Below are 17050 nucleotides of genomic sequence, written 5' to 3' on the forward strand. Positions count from 1 at the left end.
GAACCTATAAACAGGATGGAGACTGACTTTTTACACAGTCTGATAGTGATAGGGTGAGGGGGAATGGTTTTGAAATAAACGAGGGGAAATTTTGGTGAGATAGTAGGAAAAAATTCTTTCCCTGGAGGACAGTGAAGCTGTGGTGCCCCATACCTGGAGGTGCTCAAGGCCAGGTTAAATGGGGCCCTGGGCAGCCTGAGCTGGTGGGGGCAGCCCAGCCCACGGCAGGGGTTGGGTGTGTGGGCTGTGAGGTCCCTCCAACTCAAATGTGATGGTATGATTCTGTGATTCTCCTGTCCTGTCCTACTGTGCAATTCCCAGCAGTGCTTTAGCTAGGCCAGAGCTTTACTGCACCTTCAGCTGCTTTTCAACATAAAATATGTTTCCTCTTCAATATGGAAAAATGGGGGAGGGAGGAAGCCAACATGTAGCTGTAATAGGGCTGACAAAATTCAAACTTTAATCACAAATGTCGGAACATCTGATGCTCTGCCTACAGCCCTCACTTCTGTAGGCTACTGCTGCTGAGTGAATCTGCTTTCATCTGGAAGGGGGAAAAAATGCCTCTAGCCTTTGTGGTTATGGAAGGAAGCCTTGACAGCGTGACCCCGACACCCTAGCAGCTCAAAGAGTTAAGGGCATTCTCAAGGACTCCAACCTTTTTCTCCTTACCCTCACCATTCAAGCCTCCGACTCGCGATTTCCGACCCCATCCTACAGCCCCCCCAGGCCCCGCGGGGCGGGACGGAGGGAGGCGGAGCGGTCTCCGCGCCCCGGCGACGGCGGGAGGAGGAGGAGGAGTCTCCGGCGGAGCCCGGGAGCCCGCTCCGAGGATGTCTCCGTCCCACTCCTCCTCCTCCTGCCCCTTTGCCGCGCAGCCCTCAGCCGGGAAGGGCCGTCGCCTCCTCGCAGCATGGCGAGCCGCTGCTTGCGCCTGGCCGCGTTGCTCGCCCTGGCCGCCTGCCCCAGCCTGGAGTACGAGGGTAGGGAAGGGGCAGCTCGGGGGAGTGGGGTCCCGGGATGCGGAGCGGGGATTTGGGACTGCGGGGAACCGCGGAGCCTTTCGTCGGGTTTTGGTGTCCTTGTTGGATCGGGCGTGGAGAAGGCTTGTTTCGGTGTAACAACTGGGAGAGTAAATGGGGCCAAGTCCTTGTGATCCTGGTGCTTACAGTGCAGCCTTATGTTGTTTCACTTCTGCTTGTTGGAGTGGGTTTTAGCAGAGCTGGAAGTAAGCTGAAACGTAGGCCCGCTTTTATGGCAGGAGTAAATCCACGTGTAGCTGTAGCCGCTACTCTAAAGCAGCTATGTGTCATGGAGTTAGAGATTGCTGCCCTGAGATTGCTGCCTTAATAGGCTGTGCAGGTGAGGCCGGTGGCATATGGTCATCATTCAACAGGTGTGGTCAGCAGAGATCTGCGGTCAGAGCAGAGTGTGTTGGGGGTTAGGTGTGGATCCATGTGCAGGTGTGTTAGGGCACATTGGCACTGCAGAGAAAGCAGCCAGGTGGGGAAGGTGTCCAACAGTTCCCAGCTGTTGGGCAGTTATGCTCACTCCGGTGCTGTGCTTTGCAGCCTGAGCCGTCCTTATTGCAGCGGTAGTTCTGGCCGTGCATGGGCATGAGGTGGCATATAGTGATGGTGTTCGAGTCCAAGTTAGTTTTTATGTTGTTTTTGCTGGCTTCTTTCAGCCAGCTGCTTTCCAGTGTGAAAGATGCTTCTATGTTTTTTCTTTACAAAACGTGAAGGTATTGGACGTGTCAGCTGCTAAATCAACAAAGACAACGGAGGTTTCTATCCTGGCATTTCTCATTGGAATGCTGTGCTGCCAAGCTCCCTTTATTTTCTTAGGAAGATGACTGAATGCCTTACTTTGCGGTTCATGTCAATGTTAGTCTTCGATTAGTTTGCAGAGGATGCTCATATCCTGTTCTTCTTTTTCTTTCTGAGAGGCCAAAATGGAAGTTCTCCAGTCTCAAAAACCCACTGCTTGCATATCATCTTCAAGCTGCCCGCACAATAGCCTGCTTGTTTCAGCTTTCAGTCATTTGCAAGTCCAATTCTCCTCTTAGTGCTTAATGTCAAAGGCTCCAAACACTTTAAGCTTTCAGCAGCTGTATTTATGAACCCTTAAATTGAATTAAGGTTTCACACTCCCTTTCTTTTGTGGTGTTTGTTTGGTTTTGTTCTTAATAGAGGAAAATGTGATCTTTGTTCAAATCTTTATTCTTGCTATGAAATCAAGTGAAGCTGTAAATGGGTGGTTTTCCCCTCATTACCATCCATAACTGTGCACATCAGTAAGTCCATAAAGAAACTATGTAACGAAAGTAAGAGGAAGTGGTTATGTTGCATTAAAAAAGCAACTTTGTATTAGAATAGGACGTTGTTGGGTGAAGAGATGCCATTAAGGTCACCTGAAGCCGATGTGATTTTATAGAGCTGCATTCAAAACCTGTATGAAATATAAGCAACTGAAAAACAGTATGTACAAGTGAAATGCTTTGAAACATAAGTATGTGTTCATATTAAAAATGCGCAGATGGAAGTCTGATTGTGGGAAGAGTAGCTGTCACTGCGGGGTGAGGACTCTGTTGGTGAGTTCTGGCTCTGCAGCCATTGAGAGAGGGGCGGTTGTTGCCCATTTGAGTTTACGCTGTAAGTAGACAAGAGATAGGCACTGTTCTATGTATGGCAAGCTGTAATGAACTTGGCACTGCAGTTAATGCCTTGATTCCTATTCAGAGCTCCTCTCTGTTAGAGTGGACTGAAGAGCAGGCAGGGAGCCATCTCCAAGCCCCTAAAACAGCTGGTGTCCTGTATTGCCAAGGGTGGGGCCCCTTGTGTCAGCTGAGGTTTTTCTTAGTGTGTTTTTTAACACAGCCTGCTGTCTGCCCCTTAACCCTAGGTGACTACTTTTGTAGGAGCATGTGCAAGATTCCCTTCTGCTCTTAGTTCTGTGTGTGCTGGTCCCCTGAAGCCAAGTGCACCAATACTGCATGTGTAGAGAAGGCTGATCTGGATGTCCCATAGGCTGTCTAAAAACAGAACAAAAAGGCACTGGATGAGTAACAACTGAGTTGTGTTTGTGGCTAATGAAGGTACAAGGAAAAATATTTGGTATGCTGCTATATCAGCATTCTGTGGGATGAGCCACTGGATTGGAGAGTCAGAGTCTTCATGTATTTCATGTGTAACTTGGGCAAGTTGTGTAGGCTTGCTTTGCTCTTGCTTATTTTCCTCCTCTCTGAGTAAAAATAGCAGAAAAGTGCACCATTGTGAAGTAATTTGGAATACCTATGTAAAATGTCTACTATGTAGATACTGATTTATAGTAAGAGTGAAGTTTGGAGATGGGCATGGGTTTCATCCTGTGCTTTCAGATGCCTTGACGTACTGCTGATAAAATTTCCTTATCTGACTGAAGACTAGAGAGTGTATGAGGAACATCGTTTACAGGAATGTGCAGTGAAGATATAAGTGATGAGTCCTATTTTCCTGTTGTTTGATTTGATTTGATTTTTGACTCCATGTTGAAATTTCTTGCAATTCAATTACAGCAGATAAGATGTCTTGGAGGGGTCACTGAAATAGTTGGTATTTGCTAACTTGTCTCACATTAAATTAAAAGCTCACCATGCAGAATACTGCAGGCTGGCTGTGAGTTCTTTGCTCTTAATAGCTTCTAGCTGTTAATTATATTTCAAAGAGCGCTATTAAAGCTGTTGAGACTGAAGATTTATGTTGCAATATCTGGAAAGTAGCTCCAAATGAGAGGTTGTAATGTGATGATTCTGATGTTTCCTGTAACTCAGAATAGCTCCGTAAGGGCTCTGCAGCACAACTGTAGCTTGTTCTTCTGCATCTCTCTCAATGAAGGGGAAAAAGGTTTTGTATTTCTTCAGAGACACTTGTGGAAGTCAATTTAAATTTACTCAAATTAAGGAATGTGGAAAGCTTAGCTCTACTGATGTCTTCTCTTAGCTTTTCTAAACAATACTGACAACATTTTGTTGTGCTTGAGGAAGTAAATGATGCCTTTGCTGTGTACCTAAAGCACAGAAACGTGAAAGCAACAGTTATATGGAATGTAAAGTTCTATCGAGTGCAAAGTCAGGATGATTAGAAATCCTTCCCCCACCTCACATTATTCTTTAACTAGTGCTTCTTGGCAGCTGCAGTTTTTTTCCTCAGAGAAATATCTAAAATTACATCTTCCTTCTAAGTTCTGTGAAGGTGGAAGGAGAATGCGTTTAGCACAAGACCGCGTTCAAAGGCTGGTACCAGCATGGCCAAGTGACCTTTAGTGCATCCAACGCTGGGGCTGCTGAGCTGGGAGCTGCTTTCTTTCACCCCTTAGTGCACACTGACACAAAATTGGCAGCAGGGATGGGATGTGCATCGTTACTGGTGCTGAATGGTGCTGTGCCATTCAGCTGACTTTCTGCAGCACATCCCTGGAGGTGGAGGCACTCCCAGCTGCATCACATCACCCACCCTCTGCCAGCTTGTGTGACGGCAGCTGGAGAAAGCCAAGCATTTTTGGCATTGATTTTTGCCATTTGAGCAGATACCACTCGTACAACTTCATGTTTTGCCTAGTGAATAAAAATGTGTCTGCATATGAGAACAGATGACATAAGTGGGATTTAGGCTAGAAGCTGTTTTCAGATACCAAGTTTTGCTGATGCTTAGGGCCTAAAAACAAATTAGTGAGAATATGTGAAATGATGGGTATTCTGGGTTGCTTATGTGAGATACCGGAGGGTCATTTTGAGCTTTTCTCAAGGGGTAAAAAACCATGTCTAAAATATAGATATATAACTATACACATCATAGTAATTCTGAATTGTATTGATTTGTTTGGAACTGGTGAGTAAATACTTGTATACATGCATGTAATTCTTGGATTTGTACAGTGTTCACATTATGATGTGCAGCTGTGGAAGCACAGAGAAAACTTCTGTGGCTTTAGAGGAAATCATATGACAATAACTTTTATGTTACTGCTATCTTCTGCTGCAGGGCAGTGGATAAAAATATACCTGTGTGAGAATGCTTCATGTGTGTAATTTGGATGACTTGGAAGCTTGTGTTATAGTGAAACTTTGTTTTGAAGCTTCTGAAATTACTATGTTGCTGTTAAAGAAAGAAACCCTTTTTTTCCCAGTTGTGACAAATCTTACATTTTACATAGCTTTGAATAGACACTTTCTCTTCCACTTTGAGATGGAATTAAAGACATCAGATTTCATTCTTTCCTATTTTTTGCCCCGTTCTTCTTTTCAGGAAATATCACTGCTTTTTAAGGTGCTGGATTTAGGCCTTGCCATACATCTGTACACTAAGAATAGTCTTGCAGTTTGGAAGTAGTCATGTACTCAAGCCTCTCCAGCAGTGCCTTGTCATGCTACATGGCTTACCCATAGCCTACGCTTAACCAGTGTGGGCTGGCAAAGGGAATCTCTGTGCAAAGTCTGTCTCCCTTGTGGCTGTCCCAGGAAAGTTGTAACCTCATAAGATCTGTGGGCCTTACTGGTGTCCCACTGAGGTCTTTCTGTCAGACTTCCTGACAGTGGCTGGCCAGATAGGGTGAGATGTTGCTTCCAGCTGCCACACAGTAGTAGGCCTCTGCTGATTACAGTTCTCTTTAAAGTTTTCAATTTTTGGACAGTGCACTTAAAATAATGACTTAATTTGCATCTTCCCATCCTGAGTCCATCCATTGTGGCTTTCTAGTTATAATGTGTCACTCCTAAATAAAACGGGCCGGAGTTAACATGACTCTATCCAGCTATTCCTGAAGATTAAAAGCAGGTTGGCTTACTGACATCCACTCCTCTAGGCTGTGCTCTCCTGACTTGTCTTTCTGTCTGCCTCATTGCTACTTTGGTTACATCTGGATGTGAGTAGGAAATCTGTATCCCTGAGAAATAGGAGGTAGCCATAACTGCGAGCTATTCTAAAGAAATGTATGATCAATGTCATCAAATTCTGAGTAGTTCTCTAATAAGAGGGGTGAACACCTGCATAGAAGATAGCTGTGCTGTTGGTGCAACACCAGTGCCTTTTTATCCTTTCTACCAGTGCACTTGATGGTTTGCAGCGATTAACTGCCTGAGAACTTGTTGATGATGTGTCCTGTGGTCTCTTCAGAAAATACAAGCACTGGAGAAGAGAAGGCTCCAGGGAGACCTCATTACGGCCTTCCAGTACTTGAAGAGAGCATATAAGCAGGAAGGGGGTATGACTATTTACGAAGGTGGACAGTGATAGAACAAGGGGGAATGGTTTTAAACCAAGAAAGGGGAAGTTTAGATTAGATATGAGGAGGAAGTTTTTCACTCAGAGGGTGGTGACGCACTGGAACAGGTTGCCCAAGGAGGCTGTGGATGCCCCATCCCTGGAGGCATTCAAGGCCAGGCTGGATGTGGCTCTGGGCAGCCTGGTCTGGTGGTTGGTGACCCTGCACATAGCAGGGTGTAGGAGGGTAAAACTGGATGAGCATTGTGGTCCTTTCCAACCCAGGCCATTCTTTGATCTTAAATGTGTGGCATATTTATAAAATGCCTTAGATGTTTTAGGCATAAAATATATTAAAACACATACGTTGCTTGTGTGCAATAAAAAACAAGTTGGAGCTCATCAAAAGATAACACATTTAGTTTATGACTGTCTGTTTTTCCTGTTGGAAAACTAAACCAGTTTGCCAAAATGAATCAGTACCAAGGAATTAAATATAAGTCCTTTATTTCAGTAACAAAGTATTTTCATATACATAAGCCTGTCACAAGGAAAGTAAGTTCTGATTTATGTGCAGCTGATGGATATTGGTTTTGAAGTGCCGTTCAGTTCTAGATCTACTCTAGGCTGTAACAAAGTTATCCTTTGTTGCACAAAGACGGTGAAAAGCAGGAGGAGGGGGAAAAGAAAAATTCCGTATTGTGGCACACGACACCATGAATTAATGTACTGCTAATGACTTTTGTGCTGTGTAGGCTGATGCCAGTGTTCTCCAGAACGTTTGAGGCCTAATTTAAATGAGGGCGCAATGGTAAGTGAGGCAGATAGAAGGCAAGAACACATCAGGGGAAAGGTGTAACAAAGACCTTGCGGCTGGGTGAATTAGCTGTTGCACTGTTTAAATTAGCTTTGACTGAAAAGCCGAGTGCCGTTCAAGCAATGGCAACAACTTATGTTATGGTTTATATTTGCTTGAGTGGTTCTTTTATAACCACACTTTGTAAGTCACTTCTAGTTTTCTCTGAGGAAGGTGCTGTGAGGAACCACTGCCATATCAGTGAGATACCCTGTGTATGATCAGGGGAGGAGGATTTGGCAGGTTTCTCTTTATTGCAGTTTGCAAGTTCATGTAGGATTGCATCTCCTCAAGGCTTGTAGTTCTCAGCCATCTCCCATACACATACTTTGGCCCATTAACAATCTCCTGAAGACTATTGAAGTCTGGAGTATGTATTACATAGGGGCACTGGCTGACGGATTGCTCCTGCTAACAGTTCTTGCTGGGAAAGCAAGTGCTCTTGAGATGATTGAAACCTACTCCTAATGTATCTTCATTTTCCCAATGTATCTTCTTTCCTTTCTGGGAAGCCAGCTGGATCAGGGATTTGATGAAACAGAATGCTTTTCTGTCACTTCATGCTTCAGGCATTCACCCAGTTTCACATTGGCAGATGTTGGCATGTGGCAGGCTGCTATGGAACTGGTTGCTCTGCAAGCGAAATATGCCAGAGAGCCTCTGTAGTGCCAAGGGGCAGAGGAGCGAGTGCAGGAAATAGCTCATGTGGCTCCTTGCCTTCTGCTGGGACTTGTGCAACAGGGGCTGGCAGTGGGGCAGGGCCTACCCCAGTGGCTGCACCCCCTGTTCCCAAGCACTGAGCAGAGCCAGGATGGTGAGTGGGGCCCACTGTGACCCAGGGGCTGTTGGGCAGGTCAGCTCCCAGATGGAGCAAGGGACAACAGCTAGATTGTCTGTCTGTCTTTAACAAGACCTGAAATCTCACAACAGAGTTTTTCAAGCGTTGATGTTTTTCTAACTGTGAAATATGATGGAGTCCTATACTGTCTTTATGAGGTGAAAAGGTCTGATCTTTGGTATATGCCCCCTTTTAATGAAATAGCATGATGCTCAGAGAAGAAATGTGAGTGATGTGACTAGAATTCAAACAAAGCCGTAAATCTGTTATATAAAAACATCTCTTTATTTTTTATAATACTCTTGTGACTTCTGTGGCGTGTATGTATCATTAGTGAAACTGAGATTTCCTCATCCATATTCTCACAAATGGCCATGACAAGCAATTTCAGAAAGAAACCAGTTTGTCTTCTCATTAGCAATGTAAGTGAGAACGTGGAGAACATCTTTTCAATTGGGAATTCCCACTGAAAGAAATATGAATGAAAAATGAGTTAAGGTTTGGTGGGAGCATCTCAAATGCTCCTTTAAAATCTGCGTTATGTATTCTGGCTGTAGCAAACTCTTCTGAGTCTCCCTTAGGATATAATTAACGTTCATTAATTTAAACAAAATATGCAAGCCAGTTCTCATCAGTTGGTTTATACAACTTCTGTGCTTTTGGCTGTGAACTCCATTTTAAGTACTGTTTGCTTTGAAGCAATTTTTAATACTAGTCTTCAGGGAGAAATTAAATTCCTACCTCCTGAGTTTTGACAGCAGTTATTTCTTTTGGTCTTCCATTGATAAGTTTGCTATTAAATTTGAAGTACTTGTGTACCTGGTGGGTTGTTTTTCGTTTGTTTCTCTTTACAAGTTCCATCTGTTTTTCCATCTTCTTTGCTCGGTTTTTAACCTGCTCGCCACTATATGTGGCATTAAGTCGGTTCTTCAGCTCTTCATCCCTAGTGTAATGCCTGTGTTTTTGATTTCATGTTACCTTTGCTAAGCAGTGGAAAAGAATGTGAAGTCCTGGAGTCCTTGGAAATCTCCTTTCCTTCCAAGGGCTTCTGCAGTATTAATACCAAGCGCTCTTAATGCTTTCATCTGTTTGCAAGTGCATTAAATAGCACATTTTCTAGAACGTGGATTTTGTAAACCAATGTTTATGCATCATATTTCTCTGAAAAGGAATTCACTCGCATGGAGTTGGAACTTAAACTGTGATAGACTTCTATACTGGACTTGCATTTATGCATGAGAAGTGAGACAATGCAAGCTAACAAATTAAAGCCAGGAAGTCCTGCTTGAACTTGAATCAAATATATATATTTGATTATTACATAATTTTTTTTTAAAGTTACACACATATATATGTATATTATGTTTGTTTTTCTGAAGTGATGACTTAAGCAGAAAAGATAAGGAAAAATTGTGCAGAAGTCTTCGAGGGAGCTCAGTGCCAGCACAGAGGATACAGTAGCTCTGTGTTGCTTTCAGACGCAGCAGGACTCTGAGATCACAGACATGAACACAGATTTGCATGTTATTCATGTGAACTGTAGATAGAAGAGAAAAAAGCAGTGTATCTGTTGCTATACTATTAAAGGTTAGATATTGAGATGTGCCAGTTTCCACTGTCTGCATTGAAAGTAAATAAAATTTCTTCTATCTGTCACCAGTTCAGAATAGAGCAGACTTAGTTTTCAATCTCTTCCTTTGTAAAGTTATCCCAGAGTCTATGCTATACCATAGAATGTTTTAATACAAGGTAAGAAGTGTATATTTAAGTGTACACACAGAATAAGACCTTAAAAAAGAGCATGCCACTGGTCGTGCTTGTCTGTAGGCACTACCAGTCTCTGAAGTCCTGGCAGAAGAGGAGGGTTTTGTAGTAGGATGAAGATGGAAAGTTCTCAGTCAAACTATGAAACCTCTGTGGAAAACAGGGCCATGCATTTGTAAATTAGAATTTACAAAAATTAGAAAGTAGAATTGCTGTGATGAGCCAGTGTAGAAAACAGGATAGGTGAAGGCATGCTGCAGGGGTATAAAACAGCTGGAATTTCCTTGATTGCCAGGAACTTTGCGCTTAGATTATGTTTTGCAGTCTGTTTGAGCAGCAGCAAAGCTGTAAATGATGGAGGTGAGCTGATGCTTGCCAGGATGGGGCAGAATCTAGGCTGAACTGCAGGCAAATATGAGAGCAACAAAGAAACCTGCAGGTCTTGTGGATGTCCACGTCCAGTCCACAAACAGCATATGGACAGACTTTGTAGAGTCTCCTCTTTTATTTTGTCAGGCAGTGTGAATTTTTCTCTATCAAGAGCTGTCTATATTTTCCATGCACAACTCCCTAGCTGCAGTAAATAATGAATTCTTTGCCTTCCTGATCTACTTACACTGTTAGATTTAGGCTTAGGCTCTCTGTGTGCTCAGAATCACAAATAGCTTCATTTCTGCATAGTAAAATACATTAGCTCTACATTACGTAGCTGTAATGGAGGGTGTTGACTCTTCTTAAATACGTAGGTTAAGGAATGTACATTCTGTTCATTTGGACCAGTTTATGTTTTGGTGTTCATGATGCATTTTTTTCTCTCTTTGCTACCAGTTTGTGGTATCGTGACTGCTCCTGATCAGGAAGAGAGATGCTATCTTTATTTTTCTAGTATTATTTATTAATGAGTTCCTTAAGCAAAAATGGAACATGAAGTTCCATAAGGGGAATATTTTTCTCCATTCTCTCCCATTTGGCTTCCTGCTGGTGTAACGTGTTGCCACTGTAAATATTCAAGGACTTCTTTTGTTCATCTGTTTCTTTTGGGGTTTTATTTTGTTTTGCTGCATTTCAGCTTTCTAGCAAGATTGCCATCAGATGGAGCCTTTTAAAAGGAAAGGGCATATGCTCTTGGGCCTTCTCTTGACAGCTCATTAAACAGCAACACTAAAACTGACTCCTTCCTCATTCTCTGCACCTAGTTATTTCAACATTTTTGGACTCCATTGCCAGATTAAACAGACAAAACAAAACTTGACCATCCAGTCTGAAAATCAGTATTTCATGATGTTCACGTACATAACATTCAGAGTTTTCCTTTTGGAACAAGCTCCCAGCTTAACCCCCCACAGCCCATATGCTTGATGAGTCATTGTGGTACCTTGTGGGTTGTGCTGCTCAGCAATCAAGGGAATGTGATCCATGCGGAAGGAAATGAAGCACAGCATAAGATGAGTGATACTTCTGTTGCAGACATACCAATGTCAGCTCCCAAGTATGTCTTCATTAGCCTGTTTAGATATATATATATATATATATATATTTAATAGAAATCAACACTTTGTTTCAACAGCAGAAGCTATTTTATCTGGTTCTTGTATTTTACAAGTCTATTTTAAGCACAATGTGATGTACGTTATAAGCAGTCCTGACACTAAACCTCTGGTTATACATTTGCAGTGAAAGTAGATAGCAGGGAACAGCCTCTGACTGCATTAAAATCCCTGGGCTGCACACATGTGTTGGCAAGGGAGTTTGTAGCCTCTTGTGAAGTCTGCCAGCTTTTCCTTGACCGCTGTGTTAACAGCCTTCTGCCTGGGTTGGCTCAGAGCCACCTGAACAACTTCCATTCCTATTGCCAGCCTGGAGGGAGGAGAGAAATAACACAAACCAGTGGTGGAAAGTGTTCTGCTTTGGATTTGCTGTATCTAAGATATTGACATATGTACATAAATGGGAGCGAAGTTTAATGTCATTTTCAAGAGCGTTTCTTGGTTAAGCACTGACTTTTGCATCCATGCTCTTTCCATCTCACCAGCGACTTTTGTGAGAGTAAAGGGTATGGACATAGCCTGCCTTATTCTGAGTATGTGATTTCATTGAAATAAGGGGTAACTTATGCTAGTAGTATTGTTTTCTGTGTCACACAGCATTGCCAGCATGTGAAACTCATCTGAAACACCTGTAGTGCTCGCTTTCAGCTGCTGTTTCTGCATAGTCACATTAGGTCACAGATGGCAAGGAAAGAGATTGCAGGCACAGGTTCTCTTCCCAGAAGACATTTTTCTAATCAGATTCATGATTTCTGTGTAATTGGGTGGTTTTATTCCACCAGGCACAAGCTGCTGCTGGCTTACAAACTTCAGACATCACTGACCTCTTTTGAATTTGCTAATTATGAAGCTTTCTGTTCTGCATTTCAATTGCTCTTTCAAAGAGCTGTACTTTGATGGAATCCTATAGGATGCATGTCTGTTGAAGCAAGTTGAGACCTGTGCTTTAAAACATGGTGTTTGCATCTTTATCAGTAGAGATATAGAGCACTGAGGGGAGCTTCTTGATATGAGTTTGCTTTCTGTGCCTCAAGGGACTGAAACCTGCAGGTGCCTTTTGGGTGTGCATGGAAGCTCAGGTCTGAGCTATCCGTGCTTGTATTTTTGTAAGTACAGGCAGGGAAGTTGCTAAACATCTCTGGAACATCCAGGCTAAAACATGTAGAATTACTGGAAAACCCGTTAACTTGGTCTGGGTAACTGAGCTGCATTTGGTTTCAGGAATATACTGGGTTCTCTGGGTATCTTCTATTTCTTATTTAATCACAGCTCTTGCTGAATATGGGATGGCTGGGTTTCTGTTCTTTTGCCTGCATTGCAGGGACACTTAGGATTACTGATTGAGTCAGGCAGGAGAATGAAAAGTGGTGTGGCCAGTGGGAACATCCTTTGAGGAAAGAGAAGGCAAGCATTGTCTCTTGAGTTGCAATGGATCTGAAAGACAGCTTAAAAAGAACAGTCTTAATACAAGTGCATTTCTGTATCAAGCCACCTGTGGGGAAGGTTCAATGCTAGTCAGTATCTATTGAATCAGCTGGCACTTCTGCTGCTATGTATTCTGCTTTGATTTCTGTATCAAAATAAAGTTTACATTTATTGTGGGGTTTTTTTATGCCTTATAGACCAGATGTTACAGCACGCTTGACTCTGCGGTTGGCTTTTAAACAGATACTGAAATGCCTCTGAAGCTGATAACATTTACATATGAGCCTTGCAGAACTGGGATATTACGTTCAGCCAGTAAAGGATGAGATTAAGAACCCAGCTTTCCATCTTTACTACCATCATAAAGTGAGTGCAAGTGTTATTACATGCAAAGTGAAGCACTCTGATGTGGAGATCACGAATGAATTCTCAACCACTGCCCTCTGTTCTAAATGTGAATAGAGAACATGTGGAATGAGCCTTTTCTTTCCTCCCAATAACAAGTGTTGCTATGTCTGCAAAGCAGACAAGAGTCTATCTGGGCTCATTTATCTAGCTTTGTTTCTGTGTGCGCCATTATTACTTTACAGCTGATGCTGGGCATTGGCATTAGCTCTGTATTCTTAGGGTTGGTTGATTGTTTTACATTTCCCAGCAGTGTTCCAAAATTTGAAAGGCACTGATCTGTTCTGAACTACATATTTAAGTGAAGTGATGCTATGTTTAAGACTTCAAGTTTGAATATAACATAAAGCTAAATCTCTAAGGCAGACATCAGTACTCTTGGAGGAAATGCAGCAAGCACAGAGCACAGGCAGAATTGCTCTTGAAACTGTCAGGTTGAAGCTCAGTACGAATGAGCAGCTATTGCATGGTGAGCATCTCATAAGCTTGCCAGGTTGAACACCAAATGTAAATGTTTGGAGAAGGATGAAATTTCTTTTAATGAGCTCTACTTATGCAAGGATCTTTACATCCATCTGCATGCTTAAACACTTACTGTTACCACTCCTCCTGCCCTGTTTCGCAACCGTATCCATGGGTTATATTGTAATTCAGCACAGACTACTGGATGGTCAGTGATGGACAGAACTGGGAGTTTTCTATTACCTTGCCTGCAGTTGCATTAAAACACTCAGCCCTAATAAAATGTAAGGAAAGAGAACATGGTTGCAAACATGCAGTGATTATTCTGTGAATGAAGAAATCTCTATTCCTTTTATAAAAAGAATCATCAAGTTCCACATGTTAACATGCATCTGCTATAAAATTAATATTTTGTGAGGTTTTTCTTGTAGTCTGCCAGGACAAAGTGCACATCCAGTTTCAGTAGGATTCTTCTATTCCATGTCCCATGATGCAGTGTAGCAAGTAGCTCATTGCTTGTCATCCTTGGGAAGACCCAGTTTTTATACTGTGATAATTTTGGCACTTGGAATACAGAACAGTACTTTGTCCTTTCCTGGTTTGGTGGTTGAATTTGAATGTATGTAAGTTCAAACCTTTGGCTAAATAAAAGATAAAATAGCAGTGTCGCTCCTGGGGTAGTAGCAAGGAGGAATTAGGCTTCAGGTTGGGGCTGATGGCTGCCAAGGCAGGGGCTGCCTGCTGATGTGAGCCAGCTTTGCTAGTGGACTACTGTGTTGGCACACCTCGCTAGGTAAGGATGCCTCTATCAAAACAACTTGGGTAGGCAGCATGAATATGGTGAAGACCGTGTGAAGGCTGGAGAATGTCCAGCATGGTTGTTGTATAAATGTATGGTGGTGTAGATGCATGTGCCTAGGACCTTGTGCTTGGGGCTGTTTCTTCATGGCATGGACCCACTCTGCTGGGTGATGTGAGAAGACGTGGGAAAAATAAGAGTGACACCCACCACATGGAAAGCAGGGAAAACTCTTCAGCAGATCCATTTAGCCAAGTCTGTTATTATTAATAATAGCAATGAAACATTGCCTGTTAGTTGAGAAGCCAAACTACTTTCTACAGGTAGAAACCTGTAAAATGATCAGGAAGTGGAAGTTATCAAATAATACCTTTCTGGGTGAGATAATTTTGTTTTCACCCACACTGCATTGTGGCAAATCTTGAAGGACAGAGCCTTATTTTAGAGCAGTGAACATCTTCATAAGACCAATTAGTGAAAGACTTTCAAACACATTGAATTGTTTTTTGTCTATGGGAGGGTATCTAAGTAAGAGCTCACATAACCTTAACTTGCACTGATATTTAAATGCTTAAATCCCTGCACGGCAAAATTTGGACAACTTTAAAGCATGTTACCTCACTGTTTTAACTCTAAAGCTAAGTCATTAGAGAAGAGTATCCCGATTTCTGACAGAATAATTGATGCTTAGTGGGGTTTTCATTTTACATATCAAGGTTTTCATGAAGCCCTCAGGGATCCCAGCGTGGCTTTTTATAATCATACGCTCCGATTTCAAATGCAGTGAAGTTTATGTTGAGAAGTTTTTAAGATGACATCAAAAATTCAACAGCAACAACAAAGATAAAGAATCCAGAGAAACAGTTCCTGAGTGGTAGGAAGTTTGTGCTATATAAAACTCAAGATTTCAGGGGAGAACCAGGAATTAGCTTCATAAGAACTGAACTCAAAGCCTCTGAAAGTTGGTAGAAGAGTGTCCAGTGATAACAATAAGCTTAGAATCAGAAAAAATGTGTTTTTTTACTGATTTCATTGAATGCTTGACCTTATTCTTTCCTGGCATTTTGAATAAAATAGCAAGGCAAGTAGATCAGGGCAAGGGTACCCATGTTTGCCGTGGACTTAGCTCAGTGGCTTAGCCTACCAGTTGCTTGCTGCTGTTGTACAATAGGGATTGCCTCTGCCTTGGCTGCTGGGGTGGAGGAGAATGGGTGCTGCCTTCCTGCTGGTGGCTGAAGTGGGAATTTAGAGCCAACGGCACAGATGGAAACATGTATAGAGGGAAGCAAGTTGAAAAAAGTTGTGATGTGGGAATGATGCATTGGTTAAACAAAAAATACTGATGTAGCAATGTATGTTTTCCAGATATTGGTAAGGTAGGAAGTAAAGTTCCATTGGTTTCTGAGACTTTCAGATGTAGAGCCTTTTGGCAGAAGACTGATACCAAACTGTGTTCTTGGTGTGAGTGTAACTTGTGTGCTCTGGTTTTGGTATGAAAATCACAGATTTTAAATGAGACTTGTTCTTGACTTACACACTTTTTACTTCTGCTGATGGGCCTTGTGGCTTTTAACAGCCATTTACACTATTGGAACCACTTTATAGTGAATTCTTTGGAGTGTCCCTTCACTTGTTCCTCTGCTGCTCAGGAGATCATGGAAGCTGAGCTTTCCATAGCAGAGGAGCTGTGACTGGAACTGTGCACTGAGGCATTACACTACAATACCCTAGGAGCAGTGAGAAAGGTTTTTATTTCACTTGATTATCAAATCAATTAACCCCTTCCAAATTCACTATAAATTGGTTCTGCTATGAATCTGAGCTTCAGAGAAGCCCGTGCTGATACCATTGCATAGATTATTGCATTCTAATCTTGCATGTCTTTTGGCAAAGCTTTCTTTTATTAATTTATATTTCCTTTCTTGCTGCAGTTTTTTCTCCTTATTTTTTCTGTTGTAGGATCTGGAATTTCACCCCTTGAAGATGATGAAGATGCATATGCACGCAGTAGATATAAAGGTGAATGTTTTGCTTATGTGCTAATAAGGATCAGCTGATTGCTGAGAGAAAGCTTCCTTCTTTTTCTTCTCATGGATTATAAAATCTTGCAGATCCAGCTCCATGTTGTTGCTGCCTTTATTTCCCCTCCATGGATTTGAGATCAAGGTTTACTTTTTACCTTTTTTTTTTTTTTTTTTTTTTAATGAAGGAAGTTAGACTGAGTCTCAGTCACCATCTCTTATGCACCTGAGTAAGTAACTCTTGCACTGCTTTGCCTTTGGAAGTTCAAGTTTGCAAGATCATGAAAATCTATGAGGAGCTTCTCTTCTTTGTGCTTCATACATTATAACAAAACCATCAATGATAAGCCGACTCAAAGCTTGGGGCCATTGATGGTAATGTATAGAAGTACATGCAAGAGAACTTGATTTTCATGACTTTTTTTCCATAAAATTGTTCTAATTTTAAGTTGCTGTTTGAGATGTTAAGTGGAGTGTATTTAACAAAAGAACATTTCCATTCGAAAACAATAACATAGCTGGAGGAAAGAGCTGATGGGCATACATGCTTATGAAGCCAATTCAGGTTTTCTTCCATATTGCAGAAGGTTTTGCTACTCAGCAAGGCTGAGAAGCTTTTTGCCACTACCAGTAAATCTTCCATTTACTACGTCAGCTTCTTAAAGTCTGTCTCAATAGCCCCCCTCCTCTGCCA

General features: G+C 42.1%; 1 protein-coding gene across 2 annotated transcripts in view; it reads left to right on the forward strand.

Annotated features, from left to right (window-relative positions):
* The first annotated feature begins 861 nt into the window (after positions 1-861).
* SRPX (sushi repeat containing protein X-linked) overlaps positions 862-17050 on the forward strand; it is a 33304-nt gene continuing 17115 nt past the window's right edge. Inside the window, exons 1-2 of one of the 2 annotated variants that reach the window (XM_015884536.3) lie at positions 862-983; positions 16295-16354. In XM_015884536.3, the coding sequence (XP_015740022.2) occupies positions 914-983; positions 16295-16354 (130 nt within the window). In that variant the 5' untranslated portion in view covers positions 862-913. The remainder of the gene's footprint in view (positions 984-16294; positions 16355-17050) is intronic. The other variant, XM_015884546.3, reaches the window with a different exon arrangement.

The sequence above is a fragment of the Coturnix japonica genome, chromosome 1 (assembly GCF_054131305.1).
Source record: "Coturnix japonica strain WE chromosome 1, WE-NBRP24, whole genome shotgun sequence".
NCBI classification, from domain to species: Eukaryota; Metazoa; Chordata; class Aves; order Galliformes; family Phasianidae; genus Coturnix; species Coturnix japonica.